This window comes from Buceros rhinoceros, unplaced genomic scaffold (assembly GCF_000710305.1).
Source record: "Buceros rhinoceros silvestris isolate BGI_N320 unplaced genomic scaffold, ASM71030v1 scaffold47107, whole genome shotgun sequence".
Taxonomy (NCBI): domain Eukaryota; kingdom Metazoa; phylum Chordata; class Aves; order Bucerotiformes; family Bucerotidae; genus Buceros; species Buceros rhinoceros.
Window position 1 is genome coordinate 2382 of NW_010422491.1, and position 16498 is coordinate 18879.

The 16498-nt window shown below is 40.6% G+C and overlaps 1 protein-coding gene across 1 annotated transcript; it reads right to left on the bottom strand.

Moving 5' to 3' along the window:
• Window positions 1-4482: 4482 nt before the first annotated feature.
• On the bottom strand, window positions 4483-16076 carry LOC104496856 (protein FAM122A). The gene is made up of 9 exons (XM_010140037.1): window positions 15990-16076; window positions 11215-11271; window positions 9175-9218; window positions 9041-9095; window positions 8499-8591; window positions 7871-7959; window positions 7157-7221; window positions 6049-6145; window positions 4483-4906 (listed from the first exon to the last, which is right to left on the bottom strand). The coding sequence occupies exons 1-9, from the start codon at window positions 16005-16007 to the stop codon at window positions 4747-4749; spliced, it is 678 nt and encodes a 225-aa protein (XP_010138339.1). The 5' UTR covers window positions 16008-16076; the 3' UTR covers window positions 4483-4746.
• Between the last annotated feature and the right edge of the window lie 422 nt (window positions 16077-16498).

Below are 16498 nucleotides of genomic sequence, written 5' to 3' on the forward strand. Positions count from 1 at the left end.
GAAGCGACCTCCAGCAAAATTCTGAACTTTTACACGCCACTACTAATCACAGAAGGCAGTCTGAAATAACGAGTACTCTGCAAGGCTCTTATGAACCAAGTAAGAGAAGCAGCAACTAAACTACCACAAGAATTTGAAGTTTGATAAACACCAGGTTAGTCTGAGGAAACTTCAGGGGACTGGGGAGGTCTCACCAGTTCCTTGAGAGACACCGGGGAACCAGCATGAAGAGGCCACGTTTGGTTTTGGTTTAAATGCACTCAGCTCCTCCCCCTCTGAAATTTCTGTTCCTGAGGCAGCTACCGAAGGTCAAACAAGGTTATTCTCCTTCAGCTGTTTATGTTTTTCCACTCCTCTCTCATGCTTCTACCGCAAAACCCCAGCGGGGAAGCAGCCTCTCCCCCAGCATGGGCACAGGGGCTGGGCCCGTGAGCTGTGGGGCAGCTGCCTGCCTGGAGCCCTCTGTGACAGAGGACTGGCACCTCCCGACCAAGCCCGAGGCCGCCTCTCCACTGCCCTCACATTTATCAAACAAGGATGCTCCTTCCAAATACACAGAAATGGGAAGACTCTGCTGCAACAGGTCAAACAAAGACTCATCCAAGACGTCCCTTAGGAAACAGGCACCACGTAAAAACCATGAGGTGACGGGTTTTGCCTGCAGTTCTTGAAGACTCTTCAAGCCGAGCGCTCCTCTTTGGATCAGCAAGGTTTTAATTATTGCGCTGTGGCTGTAAACATTCAATTATATTTACAAATATTTTAACTTGGTGCTTCCAGGAGAAGAGGATCAACTTAAACTCCATCTGCCAGCTGGTGATGAGAAAGGTTGCTTAAAACAGGATGTGAAGAGCTCACACGTTTTAATTGTGACTCCTGAAGCTCGCTATTTTAAGTAAACGAGTTGCGGCTCCAACATATGCAAGAACACAACAGCAGCAAGTGAACGCTGCTGAAATGACTGCTGCTGAGAAACACACAAGCTGTTCTCGAGCTGGGAGGTGGCTGATGGAGCTCCAGAGGTCACTGCTGCCCTTAGTCACTTCACTGGCAAATAATCTCACAACAGCCAGGCTGGACTCACCGTTACAGCACTCGGATTAGTCCTGCACCACGTATTTATATATCAAAATACGTCAGTTGTGCCTGTACAAGACTCTGCAGAACTGGTTTGGGTGTATGGGTGGGCAAGTTACACTCGAGTTTCCTGAAGGAAGGTGAAAAGAACAAGCTTAGAATTAAGTTCTCATACAAACCCCAGGAGGGCTGAGGGCAGCGGCCCCGCTGAGAGCTCGGAGCAGCCTGCTGGTTGACACTGCAGCAGACCCCAGCCAGTCAGCCTGGTGATGCACGGGCTTATTTTCCCTGGCATTTGTACCTCTCTGCTAGCATGAAGTATCTGTTCCTCTGCTAAATGCAGTAACCACCGAAGTGCTCATGCCAAAAATACGGTCCCCCGAGCACTGGCACAGTTATCAATGTTCCCTCAGCAACTGTGTCATTCTGGAGAAGGTGGAAGGAAGAAAAACACCTCTCAGTTGTCACGGAAGACACGCTGGCCCAAGACCCTATTTAACTTCCAACAGATCCTAGAGGATAGTTTTCAACCAGACCAATCAAGGGCTGATCTCAAACATGACTTTGGAATGGTGCCATTGGAGAGGAGTGGCAGAATCCCAGGGACAAACAGCTGCATGCCCCAAGAGCTGCAGAATAAAATAGTTCATATATAATAATATATATACTTACGTATTATACTTTTATATATATGTGATATTAAACCTTCCAATATAGCCTAAGCAAGCTGCCTGGTTCTCCTCAGAGGAAAACAAAAGCACAGACAGTGTAATAGAAACTCAGATCAGTTAGGGACCATCATTTGCAATAGTCCTGTAACCACAACTATTAATTAAGCAAAGCTTCAATATTCACTGTTCACGAGTAAATGGGGAATCAGCGGAACAGAGGCGATACCAACAGCACGAGTTACTGTGAGAGTACAGGGCTCATTGTGCCCATTGTGTAACACCTTCATTTCCTGAACCCAGATACGGATTTTGCAGGATAACTTGGTTCCAAAATCCAATATTTTATTTCAGTGGTAGAACTATACTTGTCTCTTGACTCCAGCGCACAGAACTGCAGCTTCTCTGACAAGGATGTACAGGAACGAGATGCCTTTTTCCAGAAGTTCAAAGTGGTTTCTGCTCTGCAGAGCAGGGAAAGGAACGACTGCAGATACAGAACGATTTCTCTCTCCTGCAACAGCATTAATTGCCCTGTGAAGGCAAACTATGAGGACTCCCCGCTTCATCACAAGAGGTGAGAGCCTCTGCTGCCCACCAGCCAGCTGTGGCTTCTGTCTTCCAAACTATTTCACCATAACTTCCTCTAGATATAAAACAGGGACATGATGAGCTATTAAAATCTTCTGAAAATGTTTGGGTTTATTCTTTGGTTTTCCTGGAGCTGTTACAAGACTTTAAGATAGCATCACACGAGGAAAACAGAGAAGTCTGCTGCAGATTTTAAGGCCCTCTTGAATGTACATTAGGCTGGGTGGAAGTGGGTTACAACAGGTATTCTGATTTAAAAAGACAAAACATTTAATCACAGATGAAAACAAGGATACAGTTATTGCTAACAAAGTGCAGAAACAGCAAGAGACATTTACTTTTCCATTTATTAGCACTTATTTGAAAAATAGCATAAATATTCAACAGAAAAGAGACAAGTTGTCCCACATGAGCTATTAAACCCCTCTACAGATGCATCTTATAAAAAAGACTGGAAGAGACACCAGGAGGGTCATTTTTAAGAAACAGTCCAGATTTTAAAAAACAACCAACTAAAACTCTTGCCCTCACCTCAAAAGAGTGAGCGCACAGCAACTCTTTGGCACATACCTGAAACTGCAGAACAAAGCCACACCATCAGGCAGGGAGCAAGCAGAGAGTGACACAGGCCTGTCCTTCTGCCGCAGGGACGAAGGGCGCCGGAATCCCGGAGGAGCTGCAGCCAGTAAACTGGCTGGTTACGCAACTTCACATACCTGAAACTGCAGAACAAAGCCACACCATCAGGCAGGGAGCAAGCAGAGAGTGACACAGGCCTGTCCTTCTGCCGCAGGGACGCAGGGAGCCGGGACCCCGGAGGAGCTGCAGCCAGTAAACTGGCTGTTACAGTATCTTAAGAGGAATGAAATCAGCAATAAACCATCTCGCCTCTTACTGGAACTGAATACAACTATCAAACACTTTCTATTTTCTTTCTACAGTAAGGACATACGGGAGCTGGTCATTGGTCCTCAGGTCTCCAAGTCTTTGCACTCCAAGTTGACCATGTCTAGTTTTGATGGCTGCTGTCAACCAAAGCTTCATCCACGTGAGTCCTTCACAGCAGAGTTCAGAGTGGGCTCTTCTCCTACTTGAGGGAATTTCCATACTTTTCTCTTTATCACACGTTACAAAGATTTAGTGTTTAAAAATAAATTGTTTTGCTTCGTTATTAACCCCTCTGGAGAGAGGGCTTGAAAACGGATCGTACAGACACATACACGGGGACGTGTGGGAATTGTGTAACAGGAGTCAACAACCAAAGCGAGGTTGCCACTGGAAAACCTGGAACAGCCTCTGTAGTGGGGTCTGCAGATCCTTCCTCCTGTTTGGGGGATTTCAGAGCTGAGGTCAAGATGCCTCAACCCACTGACTTTTCAAACACAGTTCAAGAATCCTGAAACATCTCAGATTACCACTCAGCATCTGAAGTTTTCAAAAGCAGAAATAACTCGATGCAGTTGTTTGAGGAAGCGACATACGGAGATTAAACATGTTTGAACACCTCAGCCTATCAAAGGGCGTCCATGATTCCTCGCTGTGTTTGTCCAACAAAAGTCATATACGAGGACGAATACTGTCTATTAAAATAATGCACTTCTGAAGTACTAAATACCAAAACCTCTGGATTTAATGTTTAGTTCCAAACATTATTACTATTTTTCCTTATTAAAAGGCCTTTAACAGAGCATCTATCACTAATACATCACCTAAATAGGGAAGAAAAAGAAAGTAATACAAAACCCCAGAAGAAAGTTCCACACCCGATTTGGAATTAGTCACAACAGTCATGACTATGGATAAAATCCAACGTATAAACTGAAAGTTGACAATTCATCAACTTATTCTTTTGACATCTATTAGAACACAGAACTGATTAACAGGCAATCATAACAGACCACAAGAATAATTTCCCCCCTAACATTCTCCCTTTCATATGAAGAACAAAACCCATAAATATCTAACCTCAGGAAATAAAAACGAATTTGTAAGCTGCTTCATTGATTTCAGACTGAGGACAAACGCGGAAGTTACCTGCTCCAGCACAAGCACCGCTTTACATTAGCGAGGACTCTGCCTGCCGGCTGTTGGGAAGCCACGTCTCCCACAAGCAGAGTGTACCTACAGTATTTGTGGCTGACACCAACAAGGCGATACCCATTGTAAACCAACAGCTCTCTTACTGATGTCAGCATCAAATCTGTCTGCAATTCAAATGCTTCTGTACTATAGTAAATGTCATACAAACTACTAGAAACGTGAATTCCCCCTCAAGGAACTATTCTGGAAGTTTTCTAGAAATAATGACATTTCTGGAAGTTCCTATGAGGAACAGAATCAGTTACGCTCCACAGAAAGTCTTATTGATATCCAGCCTGTTTCCTGGTGTCCACGAGCAGACTTCTGCTTCTCAATTGATAGGTAACTTCGCCGTGAGATCTACTGGTAAAAAAGGAGATCTGGAGTCAGAAAGCGAGACTGGAGAGTCTGTGCTGGTGCCGACTTCAGCTGGTGAGTCACAGGAAGAGCCTGCGCTGCTTCTGTTGTCATCGAGAGCGTGCGAGGACAGACTGGGAACAGAGTAACATCAGGATGTGAGCAGTGAGATACTCTTTCTGATAAGTTTCAACTACCGCTTCCATTCACTACAAAGCCATTTTAAAATGTCTCTGAAGACACAGTAAGCCCTACAATTTTAAATAATTCTGCAACTCCACACCTTGCAGTCCCTTCCAGACAGACAGATAACCTTCTGCCGATTTCCTCCTGCAGCTCACCCACAAACTGGGTACAGATTAGAAGCATCGCCTGAGCAATTCATTGCAAGTTTTACCCCACCTCCTGCAAGGTCCTGGGCTAGGATATACCCGGAGGCCTCCTTTGCCAGGATAAGCGGTATGATGATAAATGCTACATTCTTCAGCTGTACCATTCACGGCATATTTCAGAGGACACAATGTTATAACTGTAAGTGATCTATCATCAGTGATAGACCGACGCATCGAAGCGGTTTTTGAAATCACCATTTCCTAAACGGAGATGCAGCAACTGGACCTGCACTGCTACGCCGTCTGTGAGCGGGGTGTGCAAAAAGCGGTTTTAAAGTACCTTTAAAACATCTGTCTTACTTTTGCCACTGCCGTGGGCTCAAAGCCTGTGCACAGCTGAGAGGCAAAGAGGACCGAAGAACTGCAAACAGCCTGGTCTTGGTAGCTGTGTGGGCACACCCTACATATTATTAACCTCTTGACTAAAATACTAAATGAAAACTCTTTGCTATTTCAAGTCATTACAAAGTTGTAACAGCACTTTTTATTTCCTCCCAGCAGGGAGGGTCAGACAGACTAATTTTCCTACATAACTAAGAGCAAGGAAAACAAAGAAAAAGCCTCACAACAATCCACCCCAAGAATTAGCATTCCCATTTGATTGCAACTTGCAACTGGACTCCAGAAACTGCCAGCCATGAGGTACCTGTTCCTAAACATGCTTAACTCCCGTATACGTGAAGCACGTTAACAGTCAGTCCTAGAAACTGTAAAAGTGTAGTGAATATCGCTGCCTGTTTGCTGTGATAATTTCAGCGCTGCAAAATTATGAGCTCTCTGTACTGAAAAAATACAAATCAAACAACTTTAAACACACTCATTGCTAGATGGAAAAAGACCTGTAAAGCTTCTGAAGTGGGCACAAGAAATAGCACGGCACCTACCATCCCCCAAGGTCCACCTGATGTGGCACTTCAGTGATAAGCATGTTGGTGGATCCTTGGAATAACCTTTTTGGATGATCTTCTATCTCTGTTACACCTTTAGTAAGAGATAAGGAGCGATAAATAATTACTACTCATTTTATGCTAAAAATCCACTTTCAATGTAGTTCTACAGAGCAAACAGAGTAGAGGTTCAAACTTCTTACAATAGATAGTTATTTTATATGTAAAAAATAGAAATTAGATGCTGAGATTTTACAGGCTGACTATCGCTTGGAAACATTTTAGTCCAAGCTTCAGTAAAGTTTAGTGAGTTATGAACTGAGGTTTAGATATCAGATATTTATTCTTCAGTAGCGAAGGATAATCTTCTAATTTCTGTTTACTCAGCTGACAGTTCCACTGAAACAGAGATTAAGGAAAGCTTTTTTCCTCTTGCAATCAATAAAAACAAGGTCCAGGATTATCACTAAACTTATATAGTGACTTTGACTTCCAAATACTCTAGAAGAAGGGGGGATAGATAGAACTCATATAGAAGTATTTTAAAAGTTGTCTCAGAGCCAGAACTGTTCTGTTACGAAGGCAAAGCATGAAGATATAAAACCAAATGCAAGAAAATAACCAGGAGTTAAACTTGAAGAAAAACGTAGGAAGACAGAGAAACATTTCCCAATAAAGCTGCAAGGTATCTACCAGGTATTTGCAGCAGCTTTTGCTTTTGAAGAGTGATTTTAAATCTATGGTCCAATTAGCCAGGACTTCCAAAGTTTTCTATTTGTCAACGTGACTAAACCAATAGTTGTATCTGTCTTGTTAAGGGGGTTGCATTAGTTTCTTATCATACCTACATGACCGCAGCAATGGAGAGGCATTAGGACAGAACAACTATTGGTTTTATGGGATAGTAAAAACTAATTTAACTGTACATCGGTCTTATCCCTTGTAGGGATAACACAGTTCTATCATTTGGCCATCTGTAATACCTTCTGTTTCTAGTCACTCTTGGAAGTATCAGCCAACTGAACAGAATTATGAAGATAGCTATAGGAATTATTATAAAATTAACAGTTTGGCCTATGATATAAGCCAAACCCACATACTGTACCTTTTCTTTTTATTGACCCAAGAACACTTGGTCGAATGCAGTTAATTGGACTCTGGCTTCTCCTGCTTAAAAGAAGGTATATGCTGTACTGATATCACCACTAACAAAGGCAGGCTGAAAACATGTAAAGAATCAAAAGATACTCAGAGAGCAAACTACTAAGCAGACAACAGTAAGAAAATAGACATTAAAACAGCTTATCTGAAGTTTGTTTCTTTGGTTTTTTCCCCCCCCAAAGACTCTAACGGGAAAAGCTGCATGCCATTATTTCAGTTGGGGCACTTTGAAAGCTCAGACCTAGGCCCTGGCCAGAGCTCAGCCGACAGGCAGTACTTTGCTGAACTGTTAGGGCCTAATAAAATTTAATGGTATGCCCACACCACTCTAAACATCATCCAATGCAACCAAAACCAGAATCAGTAACAAAGCCTAAATCTGTTTGTTTGGGGCTTTTTCCCCTGAGAAATCAATTCAATTCCTTAAGACGAGACTAAAAGCAATACAGGACTACACTGAGAAAACACTTTCCAATGTTATAACGTGAGGATTTTGACCAATATTTTAGAGCACTGTAAAATCTTAAGTTTACATGAATACACAAAGTTGTGCTTGTGATTAGAAATCGACTATGCACGTACCAAATCCTGGAATTTCAGAAGCCTCCTGTGACCAAGCAATGCTGATTTCCTACTGCTGACACTATCTGGTACGTACCTTGAAAATCGCCTTGTGGGACTTGGGCTAGGACTGGGAGGTAATCCACTGCTGCTCACCAAGCTTTGCAGAGATGGTGAGAAACATTGCTGAGAGTAAAAGCATTTGTGTTATTTATTTATAAACACTGTATCACACCCGTATGGTAACAACCGATCTTCATCACAGGTGAATAAGCGACCCACTATGCATTAAAGCAGCCAGTCCATATGGCCGGGTATACAGAAACACCGCTTTTGTAACTGAGAAAAATTTAAAAACCAGACAGATTCTATTTTCATGCAGAAGACATGCAAACTGACATGGATGTATTTCACCATCATCTAGTTAAACAAACTGTGGTTCATAAAACAAGAATATATGCCCCTTCCTCTTATTCCAAGAGAACGGGAAATAAAAAATAAGGTTTATTAACCGCAGAACACTCCACAGAAATGCACATCCACAAGAGGTGCGGTTGCTAGCCAGTATCCTCTGGTGTGGTGTTTTAGGGGTTTTTGTTCATTCACTAGTTTCTTGTTTGCAGCTGAGGTAGAAAGGAGCAGGCAGCTTATTCTTTTGCTACTAATCTGGTTGAATTTAATTCACACTACTCAAGATAAAATCATTATTACCACATTTTGCTCACCTTCCCTATTCCTCTGGTAGGTGAAGGAGCTGGAGAAACTGGGACGAAGTCGACCTGCTTTGGTGATGACGATTTCTCAAAATCATTGTCACTCTGTAAACATTATATATAATTAATCTTATGAGCAAGTACCTTACCATGAAAAAGACTGATTGGTGTGGAACGGCACAAGATTCCAAGGTTATCCTCCATGATAATAATTATTGTTAGGTAGCCATTTACAAGCTTACCTCAACAAGAACAACAAAAAACCCCACCCTTAAACGTTACTTGGAGAGTATCAGAACATGGAAGAAAATCTGAACAGGTAGACATCCATTCTGTTTTCTTTTGACATACCAACCCAAGGAACCCACAGGTATCCTCAAACAATTGATAGTTCTATGCCTTGTTAGTGTGAAAAACTGCTGATCAAAAGCAATGATATACTAACACCTTCATTGTAGGTGAAACTATGAAAAAACCCATTGACGTGAGACAGTCTCTAGTGTCTTGATCCTGATAATACAAACACAAAAACAAGCACGAATATAATACATTACCAGGCTCAAGCTCTCCTCCCACGAGTGGCTCATCTGCATCGCTACTTGCACTTCTCTATAAAAAAGAAAAGAAATGTCTTGGCTGGGGTCCACAGGATGCTGCATTAATTATTCTAGTTTGCCTTAATGCTTACCTTTCACGTACTGTTTCTCTGTTCATCAAATTCATTCCTTCTTCCTAAAAGAAGAGCAGATAAAAAAATTAAGATAAAAAAAGAGCTTTGCTACAGCAAATCAGAAAAGCTTGTTTCATTTCACTTTGGTATGCGGAAAATTTAATTCAGCTCAGTTAAGCAGCAGTAACGTTAAGCTCTCACTACATGAAAAGGAGTGAGGGGGAGAGGATGGGAAAGATGTAGCAGGAGACACCCGTCACTTAAGAAGCACTTAGGAAGTTGACTACTTCTCAAGCAGCTTTTTTATTTTCATTACTATTGAAGAGGTAGTTACAAAACCAAACAATGATATTAAAACTAAAGATTCATGATGATAATGTAGCATGTGCAGAATCTTGCATAATAATATTGCACCAAGTGGCTTCTTACTTTAGTGTATGGATTAGTAACTAACTAGACGCTTGTGAGCATTTCATTGCAATACAGTGCACTGTACCCAATGAATTCGGGATTTCATGGGTTTTTTCCTAAGACATTCATAAATTATTATTAAAATGGGTCAAAAATGCAAAAAATAAACATCAAGTTAAAGTGCTAACTTGACTCTATCTCCTATTAGGTAGACACCATTACCTAAAACTAACCGAATGCTATCGAGTCTGTTCAGTGAATGAGCAGATTCCCTAATTCAGTCCCGTTCAAAAGCACAATTTCAACTAAACATCTTTACAACCTTCATCATATGTAGGAAGAGCCTTACTAACAGTGTTCAGCTGCGTGTTTATTTGCTAAGATTTGAAAGAGATCCAAAACAAATTACACGGGTTCTCATCGGTTCCGGTAAGTACACAGGACGAGGCATTTCAACTTGGGGATTTAATGATCTAACACAAATTAAGAAAGGTAATTGCTCGCTTTAATAAATGCATGGAACACTTATGAATATTTTCAGAAAGAATTTTCAAAATCATTGAATTAAACTTTACTTCATGTCATATAGCCACAGAGCCACCATAGTTCATCCCCTTGCTCTCACCAGGTTTACATGTTAATCCTAAGCTTTTTTGTACTGATAAAAACAGCTCTACAACCAACTTGAGTGCTTCAGAGGGTCTTTAAGCCAGCGAATTACTTACAGCATGAAACAAGCAGTTCTTTTCCTCAGGAATACTATACATGCACCTTACATATCTGAGGTGGGAAGCAGAAGTGCCTTCCATCACTTCAGATGTCACACCCCAAAAAAGTTGTTCAAAGCATTAAATTGTTGGGGTTTTATTTTTACCCTAAAAATCAAGCCTATCCATTGAAAAGTGGTAATCTAAAAAAAAGTTTTAAAAATTAAAGAAAATCAAGCATCTCCAAGACAGTTTTATGAACATTTTACAGTCAAAAAGTCAACATCTAAAATGGAGGAGCTGCAGGAGTTCGAGGTTGTTGGTTTTAAATCTGGAGTCCTCAGACTGCGGTCTGTGTCTGGTGGCAGAGCTATTTAAGCCTCCTCAGATATTTGCCACCCCACCCCCCACAAGTGTTTGCTCTTGCACCCTTCCCCCTCTGCCCATGCTGTGACAGCACAAGTACAGTGATCTGGGTAAGAAAATTATACTGATGAAAAAGAGCCCAGCCAGAAGAGTCCAAAGTACTTTTTGCCCAGAGTGCTTCCTCATCCAGTTCATTTTCTGGCTGCACAAAAGCCTTGTGCCAACACAAGTTAAGGAACACTTTGTTATTGGCCCTGAATATTTATGCTGGCACTGCCACCGAAACCTCAGTGAAACTTTACCCTTGGGGTTTACATTAAAGGTTTCTTTTATGAAACGTCCATTTTAAGATTTCTCTTTCTGCTCAAATCTTCTCGCTGCAGGATGCCTTCTACTTTGTGAAATTCAAAATTCTGCAGACGAGGAGCAGCATTTACTTTTGAAAACACTTTGAAGTGACAGACTGCAGCAGACTGTACTACAAAGTAAAATCTATAGCCGTTTGAAGGATATTACATGTTAACCACAAAAACCCAAAACACTTCTGAAAAAAAAAATTAGAACATGTGCTTACCTGTTTGATTTGATGAAGACGGCTGCTAGGAATACGGATAGGAGATGATGGCACAAACTGCAAAACAAAGCCACGTACACTTGAAACACACTTAGAAACCACAGAAGGAAGGTGCCAGACTGTTAGTAACCACTTTATAGTGCTATCCCCCAAAATAAAATAAATTTTAAAAATAATTAAACTCAAAACTAAAAAAAATTAACCCCCTCTAAATAATTTATAGCAGTCTCAGTATATATAAAGCCACATGCAAGAACCCGGCACTAAGTATTTCCATCTTCTACTGCTCTGCATGCTCACAGATGCTAATTGCTATCAGCCCGGCTTTCACTTCATTTCCAGACCATTCACAGCGTCTCTGCAGAATGAAGCTGCTTTTAACTAGCACTCTGCCATGCTTAACATGTATGGTTGCATAAATATTTCATTTAAGCGATCTAGAAGATCCCCCAATAGATCCTTCAAAAAGACAAAGCCAAAACAACACATTGTGCAGAAGGTTGCTGATTGTTGTCTGCCTACAAAGGAGTACCGTGACGGCTGAAAAAAAGCAGCTATTAGAAGGCTAACAAAGAATTAAATACCTTCCCTTACAGTTTCTCAAGAGCTTCACCAATTTGGGTGAAATTGGAGATGACGTATTCTGTTAATTTTGTGAGTTTTCATCAAAATCGATTAATTAAAAGTGATTATTTTCTCAAAATACTATTTGCTTTCGTGTTTCCTACCCATCAAATGTTCCCATTCCTCAAATTGGCTTTTGTCATAACCTACTCAGGGATCAAAAATTCAAAGCTAAAGCTCTGAATAGAGGTTTAACTTCTCTGTAAGCTGACAACCCCTCCAAAAAACAGGGTGTTTTTTTAAAATGGATGCGTGTTCGGCAAGCGAGGTTTGTGTTATTACTAAGTGTATATATATTTTATGCATTATGAGGCTCCATCAGCTTCATAAAACATCATTAGAGCTCTTCATTATGCTGAAGTTGGAGACCCAGCAAACACGTACTGAACCATCTTCTCATCAGTGTCATGGAGAATACAAAGATTTTGCTGTATTACACAAAAGGTTATGGTAAGTTATCACAGACTATTAATGCTTCATGTCTCCAGAATCCTCCCTCTAAAGGAACAAACATCGAGACATCACACCCTCCTTCTCACAAAAAAACACCAGACTCTCAGACTCACATGGAGAATGGCTCATATTTATGCCAGAATTTACTCATCATAACACAGACTACTAAAGTCTAACAGCTATAATGTCTTGATTTGCTACTTCTTAAGTCCAGTTTAGGTCAGCTTTACTGTTATACCAAGCTCCTAAAAATCCTGTGAACTTAATAAAACTTCCTCCAAGCTGCACCAGCCGGTGTGAACCTTCAGTTGACCTTGATTCTCACAGAGAGAAAAGGATCTGGACAATAGTACATTCCCTATTCACGCTGTCGCTCCACAGTAGAAATGCATTTGTTCCACTCATTATATTCTAATTTTATGATTGTAATCCGCATAGTTTAAGGTTTGATGTTAATGGAATATGTACGAAACCAGTGGCTCACATTGCAAAATAAAAATCATACATGACATGTGAGTGTTCCTCTGTGGGATCTAATGCACTAACTAAACCCACTAACTCTGAAGATCCCACATCTCGTCTCCAACAAGTCATCATCCTTGCTTTGTAAGTGCTTAAAACTCACTTTGACTCCATTTGTAGTCCTTTGCTTTAATTCTTGTGAAAAGAAACCTCCTTTTTCCCTGTTTGTAGTCCTTTTATTTAGTTCTTGTGAAAAGAAATCTTGGCCACTTTTAAAGGACGCTTGCTAAGGCAGACTGAACGAAGCCATTTGTTAAAATTCTGCTACTCAGATCCCCAATGTTTTAATAGAGTGCAAAGCCTCATTAAAAAACTCTACAAACTATTAGCCTATCTCATGGGAGAGAAACCCCTTCCCAGTATGTCAGATAAGCTTTTTCGCTGCAGGTAAAGTTTCAGAAGGGCCAGTCTGGCAAGCAGCACAGCCGAAGCAAGCAGCCACCTGCCCCACGCCTGTGCCCTTCCACTGCTGTCCCTGCAGTGCCCTCTGTCTTCTGCCAACACAAGCAGCGGTGAGGCCTCACAGTGCACCCTGACAGGGAGCCCACCAAGCTTAAAAAAAAAAAAAAAAAAAAATCAATCAATCAACTATTGCTGAAATAGTGCCTAAACAAATAACCACAGACTGAAATGCTTTGCTTAAACAACAAAACAGAAACCCCGACCACATAAACGGAATGAAACCCACCACAACATTACTCACTAGATGCCACTGATCTCTTCAGTGGAAATGAACAGCGGGTACTCAGCCTGCTTGAGCCTTCCTCGGCAATTACACGTAGCACCAGAGAACTGCTGATCAAGAGCCAGCCAAAATGGCATAGCTGCCTCGGTAGTCAGCATTATAAAAGAGTTAGAGTCTGAGACTTGGAGAAGCTACTCAAAGAAGAAAATACTTTAGAATTTATCTGAGCAACTGGGACAATGATGACAGCCCTGAAGATGGAGCTACATAGTCTGACCCTCAGTCCCCAGAGAATTTTAGCAGCTCCCATTGCTCCCATGGCAGCGAACACACCACAGATTAGACAAATACTAATCAATTTTTTTCAGCAAAGTTTAACAAAACAAAATTTTAGGTGTACTTATAATGCTAAATTAACAAAGTTTCTGTCACTTACTGAATCTTTTCACCCTCTTTTTTACAGTCTACACTGCAATAAAACTTGGACTGGTTTTCCTAAATACAAAAACATGGGGTTTGAAGTACAATTTGTCACCTACTTGTTATAAAATTTAGTTTACCAAAGTAGATGTCATCTAGCTCCTTAGACTATCTCTAACATCATAAAAACACACATTTCTTTGTTATAGCAAGAAAACCAGGTGAGGTTGCTTAGGGTCCTTAAAAAACTGAAAGTTCAATTAATTTCACAAAATCATTCATCTATAGATAGATTTTAAGATTAAAGAATTTTTAAGATTAAGATTTAAGACTTCAGAAGGATGAGATAATCTCTAAGATCCTTTCCAATTCCATCCGCCCTGCCATCTTCAACAGAACCACAACCAGACCATACTACAAAGACATTTCGGAGTGAACAAGGCACTGATCTAGCAGTCAATGGAGCACTTGACTTTTAGCAAAAGCAAAATGTATTCTGTCAGCACCTGGTCAGCTGAGAGCCAAAAAGAAAGTGAACTTTTTAATAACGTTCAAGTGAGGTGAAGGATTAAGAACATCACCTCATGAAGATGAGAACACTGGTCCCGTCCAGAACCCTGGACTAGGGGCAGCCAGAAGAGCAAGCCCATCACGGAACTAGCTCCTGCTTCCCAGCAAGTGCAGGGCAAAGCATCCTAAATTAGCATCTTTTTTGCCCAACAATTGAGGACCTTCAAGATGTAAACCTTTCACCTCTTTTGCTTTTCCTTAGGATTGACCACAAGCATAAACAAATTTAGCTTAAACTGCCACTCTAAATACAGCTACGAAGAAAGAGACCTTTATTTCAAGAAATCTTTACCAGGATACATTCTATCAGGTTTTATATCCTAGCAGGAGAAAGGTTTTTCCAACTATCTTCCTAGACTTTTACATAAGTATCCCAGACACAGATGAAGTAGTTGCCTGTCCAGATTTTAAGAGAATTTTAGCTAAGAGGTGGGCATTAGTCAAGAAAATAGGAGAGCAGTAGTCTTCAACCACTAACATGGAGCTAATGAATTATTTCTGAAGCATCTTCAAAAGGTAACTAAGAAAAAAAGGGTAGTTGCTGTTTGTATTACAGGAACTTTGCTTCCCATACTTTAAAGAAAATTGAGACCCCCTCACACTCCAAACATAGCTTAATATTTCCAAAACATTAACAATCAACTGAATGCAGCTGGTTGTTATCTTGTGTCTGCCTGTTTCTTAAGGCTGTCTTAGGGGAAAAGTTACATTTCTGCTTATACGTAGAAGTCTGACCAAAAATTCCCTTTGGTTAGAGGAAACAACCACTTCGTGTAGCCCGACCCTTTAAGGGTTAGCAAACCATGTGATCCTGTACAGGTGTTCGACATCTGTCAAAAATCACACTCTTCTACCACAATTTGTATGATACTAAAACACAAGACACACACAAGATAATACATCACAAGGTATTTTCTCAGAGTTGAAGCATCATGGGTTTAGTTTAACATCTTAAAAATCCAGATTTGGTGAGCTGTAATTACCGAAGTCTGATAAAAGTTGAAGCATCTCTAGGAGACACAGAATCATTCATTCTGGAAATCTCAAGATTCGTGTTCTATCAGCCAGTTCTATCTTGTTATATCAGTTATTGATTACACCAGTCTCCTCTGTCATTACTATATAAAAGAATTCAAGATCAGAGGATCACTGCCCCTTTGTTTTCAAACATCAGAAATTATTAACACATCGGTTACTGATCAACAGTGCATCTAGGTAATTAGTTTTGCTTGCCAGCTACCTTTCTTACTCTATCTTAGAACATCTGCTTGCATTTTATAAACAAAGTTATGGTCGTAATGAAATGTAAGTACTCTCCAAAGCCAAAGGGTCTATAAATAACTTTTCACTATAGCTACGGTGTATTAATGTCACAGCCCAGAGCCTTGTTTCTGAAAACATGTGTTATTAGTTTCACAGACTACAATCTCATTTTCTTCTTTAATCCTGTTTGCACACTTCTACTTTGGACTTCATGTGGTTGGGCTAATAGTTTTCTTACCAGACTCTGACGATTCATAACTGTGGTGCTGTTCCTGCGGGTTCGCAGAACGTTAGCCTGGAACACCTGTGAATTATCGCTGAGAAAAGAAACACTTGTCAAATGCAAAAGCCATTTCCTTCCTATCAGAAAGTACCTCTTAACATAAGCTCAGTTTCAAATGCTGTGACAGCTGTCACGCAAGACAAAGCACTCGAGAGACAGGTATGGAAGAACCCTTTTAGCTTGTTGGCAGAGAGTAGAAACCAAATTATTCTTCCCCCAAGTCCTAGCTAATGACTTTAATCATACTGAGTCTTCAGAATAACTGAAAAATTGTTAAGACTTATCATTTCTGTGGGAATGTATTATGTTTGAAATGGCTGCAGCTTGCGTATTGCCATCCAACAGAACAAATTTATAAACGATACATAGCCAGTAATTGAAACCAGCTTCAATGCCATCGATAAAATAGAATTTAAAAATACAATATCTTGATAAATCTTTTCACTCTGAACATTTAGTAAGTT